At 44.0% G+C, this 4,755-nt stretch overlaps 1 protein-coding gene across 1 annotated transcript; it reads left to right on the forward strand.

Annotated features, from left to right (window-relative positions):
• The first annotated feature begins 1,517 nt into the window (after positions 1–1,517).
• On the forward strand, positions 1,518–2,930 carry LOC110933555 (SH3 domain-containing protein C23A1.17-like). The gene has a single exon (XM_022176772.1). It carries the CDS (start codon positions 1,518–1,520, stop codon positions 2,928–2,930), a length of 1,413 nt encoding a protein of 470 aa, XP_022032464.1.
• The last annotated feature ends 1,825 nt before the right edge of the window (positions 2,931–4,755 follow it).

Consider the following 4,755-nt stretch of genomic DNA (forward strand, 5'->3'; position numbering starts at 1 on the left):
AAAGAAATTTCGTCCCGAAATTTGGTACGCACTCACTAACGTAAGCTATATTGTTCACTAGTTTTCCTGGGGTGTCACAATATACATGTTACGATTATTTACAAACGTTTTATACATGGTATGATTTGCTTAAGGAGGGTTACTGCTAGATCATGTGAAAGGTGAGTATAACACTTAAGGCCATTAATCCTCATTGTAGGACCAAGGGACATGAGTGATAGATCTATTTGGGTGTAGCGAGCCCACACCCATGCGGGCCTGGGTGGCCCATGTGGTGACTATGTCTTCATCCCGGAGACAAATTTGCTAGGTTTGAGTCTTCCTGCACCATTTCGCATATACCATTGGCTTTGCAACCCATTGGTGTTCTCTTTTTCCTTATTGCTACATACCAGGGACATACATTCTTACAGACATACTTTAAAGGTTTATTCATATACACACATATAAACTCGCTCAACTTTTGTTGATATTTTTAAACTACATGTATTTCAGGGAACTAGTGGACCTGGCAGGATTATGCATGTGTCTTCAAGCTGCGTTTGAATAAAGGATGTCATCCATGGTTGTAGAGTGTAGGAGGTGTATCCTATTCCTGGATGGGATACATGTTTCTAAACTTGGTTTTTAGTTAACGTCTTTTGTTGAGTCCTTGTGAACTCATTAAACATGTTATGGTTTGTAACTTAATTTGGGTGTTGATGTTTTCAGACAAGTAAGTCATGGTATTTTCTAAACATAATTAATGGATGAAAATATTTTGGTTTAATCAAATAGCATTGTTATGATTGTTTGCTATGGTATTAAGAAGTCACCCCCATAACCACGCTTCCGCAAAAGTCAGGGTATGACAGCTTGGTATCAGAGCTTCGATCGTAGCGAACTAGGATTCTTTCTCGAGTCTAGACTACGATCATTAGGGCTCACACGAAAACATTTTCAAACATGTTTCACATTGCATACACAAAACGTCCAGATCCAGGAAACAAACATTTTTTTTACAAACAAAAGGCACAAAACACATTTCAAGGCTATATTTATAATTCAGTCTTAGAGACTGGAGATGTTCAGTCTTAGAGACTGGGGAGGTTCAGTCTTAGAGACTGGGGAGGTTCAGTCTTAGAGACTGAGGGAGGTTCAGTCTTAGAGACCAAGGGAGGTTCAATCTTAGAGACTGGGGAGATTCAGTCTTAGAGACTGGGGAGGTTCAGTCTTAGAGACTGGGGAGGTTTAGTCTTAGAGACTGGGGAAATTGAGTCTTAGAGACTGGAGAAGTTTAGTCTGAGAGTCTGGGTAGTTCAGTTTGGGAAACTGGGGAGTTTTAGCCTGAGAGACTAGGAAGTTCAGTCTGAGAGGCTGGGTGGGATAGTCTGGGGAGACTAGGATGAATACATACTTACATTGTTATTACTTACATGCTTATTTGATGGTTGTTAATATATGTGCATATGTATGATTGCTTTGTCACATACATCATTTCCTCTTCTGATAGTGGTGTATCAGATACCATAGACCCTATGGCCATAGTCCCGGATGATGAGATACCCACAGACCCTGAGGTTTTTACATCAGACACCACGAGTAGCGACGATGATGATTTCCAGCCGTTTGCTTTACCAGATTTTGGAGATGATATACCCCTAGTTGATGGTTTTCCTGACGGGGATCTAGTTCTTGTTCCGATCCCTGTCCCTTTTCCTCTTGCTGCATTTCCTCTCGAGGATCTGCCTCTTGATGCCATGTCTGACGACGACGTCGATTTTTTTAATGAGGGCCCCCCTGAGGGTGCCCAGGATGATGGACTTCCAGTCGACGATGACGTTGTCGTTCCACTTTTCGAGATTCCAGTTGATGATGATGTTGCTATCCCTCTTGTTGAGATCCCAGACATTGATGTCATTGCTGTTCCACTTATCGAGGTTCCTGTCCTGGAGATTTTGTCTGACCATTATGGTCCTAATTCGTTCGAATCGGTGTCATCTACTACATTACACGCACTAGGATTGCAGCGTTATCCCACTGACTCTGACTCCGACACCGCTATGTCAGCTGCACCTGTTCCTCCGCAGGATTTCGAGTTTGATGGCGAGTTTGATCCTGTCTTTCCACGCGACTTTGACCCTGATCATGAGATTGAGTTTGTCCCTGACGAGCAGCCTTTTGAGGCACCTGTCATCCCTGACGATCAGCTCTTTGATATACCCGCTGATCTCGAGTATGCCCCAGCTGACCCTGAGCCTGAGATTGCACCAAAACCTATACCTGCTCACGACCCTTTGCCTGAGCATGACCCTGCACCCGTTGACATTCCAGTTGTTGCACCACCTTTTCCTGACACAATCCCTGTACTTGTTGATCGTGCTCCTTCTGCTGCCCAGGTTGACCCCATATATGCATCCGCCCACAATGGGTGGATCAAGGACGATGATGACTTACCACCTTTTGTTAGACCTGTTACTCCCCCTCCTGCACCTATACATGCACCCATTGATATCGCCCCGTTTCACCAACATGTATCTGACTTTCACCGCACAGATCTACCGATCACGTTCCTACAGGATATCCCTCATCCCCGTCCCGGGGAAGGACCATCGAGTCAGCAGCCCAGTCATATTCCACCTGTGTCAGCAACCTTTCCTTTCATGCCACCATTTGCACCTGCTACACATACTGCACCTTTTGCTTGTGCACCCACGGGCGAGCCACTTATTTGGTTTCCGCCCAACACGATGCCTGTTTCTGATCCAAATCACCCTTCACAATATGTTGGATACACGAGGGATGATCTGCTTTTACCGTTACAGCTCCAGCAGGAGTTGTTGTGTCGCAGAGTGATGGAGTTAGAGAGGATTCTGCGTCCTCCACCTTGCACTTGTCAGTCACCATTCGCGACTCCACTGGCTCCACTTATGCCATATTCATGCTCTTGAGGAGGATTTAGTGCATTTGCGCAGGTTGATTTTCGTTCCTCCACCTCCTCCTCCTCCACCATCAGCGTAGTTGGTTTTTGGTCTTATGCAGATAGCATACTTTTGATGAGAGTGCAGCTATTGAGCCCAGATTGCACAGCTTTTTGAAGACCACGGTGTGACCTTTGACTTATTAACTTTTGACTGATGTAGTTTGTTAGATGATTTGGACAAGGGTGATCTGACCCTATAGTCCCTTTTGATGTATGATACATTGTAGAACTTGTAAAACTGTACTTGTGTTCATTAATATATGGAAGCTCAATCGCAACATTCTCATTATATACATTGTTGAATTACTTATTTATGCTATGATTATGATGTAATGTGCTTACCTGCTTAATGAAAGCCTAATGTTCTCGTTAAACGTACTACCAATATAACAAGAATGTGCTATGATTGGGATATACGTGTTTGTTTGTTTGTTATACTCTCATTAAACATGATTCCATTTTCTTGCTTACGCTATGAGTATGTTGTTGCTTGACGTATTGATATGATGATTTATTTCGTATAAATACATATGATCTCTAAATAACTATTTACACTCCCTGAACAAATGATACCTGACCAACCCAAACTTTTCGTAGAATATGTCTCAAAAGATCATTCAGCTGCTCATGACCGAGGCAGAACTACAAGCGCACATCGCACAGGCGATAGCACAGCACGAGGCCCTGCGTTCTGAACCCAGCAGGGGTACCTCAGAAAATAACCCACCTCATGGCTGTACCTACTTGCAGTTCCTTGATTGCAAGCCTCTGAATTTCGACGGCACTGGAGGTGCCATAGCCTTTGCGAAATGGACTGAAGACATGGATTCTGTTTTTCGGATGAGCGGATGTATGCCAGAGCAACAAGTCCCATATGCGTCAGGATTGTTTCAAGATAGGACCTGGACATGGTGGAACTCTCAGATTCAAACAATGGGTAGAGCTGCTACGAATGTTTTAACATGGGTTGAGCTGAAGGAAATGATGCGTAAGGAGTATTGATCTCAGACGGCGATCCAGAAGCTAGGATTCAAGGTCCAAAAGTGGCGGAGTACTTGTAGAGACTTCACGATTTATCGCGAGTTGTTCCATACCTAGTGGAATCAGAGATGAAAAGGGGGAGCCATTCATCTGCGGATTGGCGCCTCAGATCCTGCACTTAATGATGGAATCAGCTCCGCCAACAGCTATCGATGTGATCGAATTAAATGTGGAACTCAGTAAAGGAGCGGTTAGACTGGAAAAGCCTTCAAACCCAGACGAGAAGAAGGAAATGCAGGTAGAGTCATCCGGAAAGAGCAAAAGGAAGCTCACGGACTCCCAGGAGGATACCAGAATGAATAACGAGAACAAAGCCAAAAAGAAAAAGGAATACATGGGCATCCTACCTAAGTGCGATAACTGCACATTTCATCACGCTGGGCCATGTAGGGATGGAAGAAGTAATGTTTACGACAAAGTAGGGCATGTCAAGGAGACGTGTCAGAATGGTACGGGACATGGAAACGAAAGTCAAGATGGTGACGGAAATCATGAAGGAAACAACGGCAACAACGACTATCAAAATAGGGCCAGTGATGAACAAAAACATATTCGAGATTGTTTTGGCTATGGGAACAAAGGACATTTCAAGAAAGATTGTCCTAACAACAGTCAAGCCGATGATAAGATTTACTTGGGGACTAAGCCGAAATGTGAAAAATGCAAGTTTCACCATGAAGGACGATGCAAGAAGCCTAAGTGCGGTAGATGTGGAAAGTGGGGACACAACAAGGATGCCTATTGGGCGAAGA

The sequence above is a fragment of the Helianthus annuus genome, chromosome 4 (genome assembly GCF_002127325.2).
Source record: "Helianthus annuus cultivar XRQ/B chromosome 4, HanXRQr2.0-SUNRISE, whole genome shotgun sequence".
Lineage (NCBI taxonomy): Eukaryota > Viridiplantae > Streptophyta > Magnoliopsida > Asterales > Asteraceae > Helianthus > Helianthus annuus.

Excerpts from the sequence above, each read along its gene's own strand:
- LOC110933555 (XM_022176772.1), top strand. The coding sequence starts at position 1,518 with ATGGCCATAGTCCCGGATGATGAGATACCCACAGACCCTGAGGTTTTT.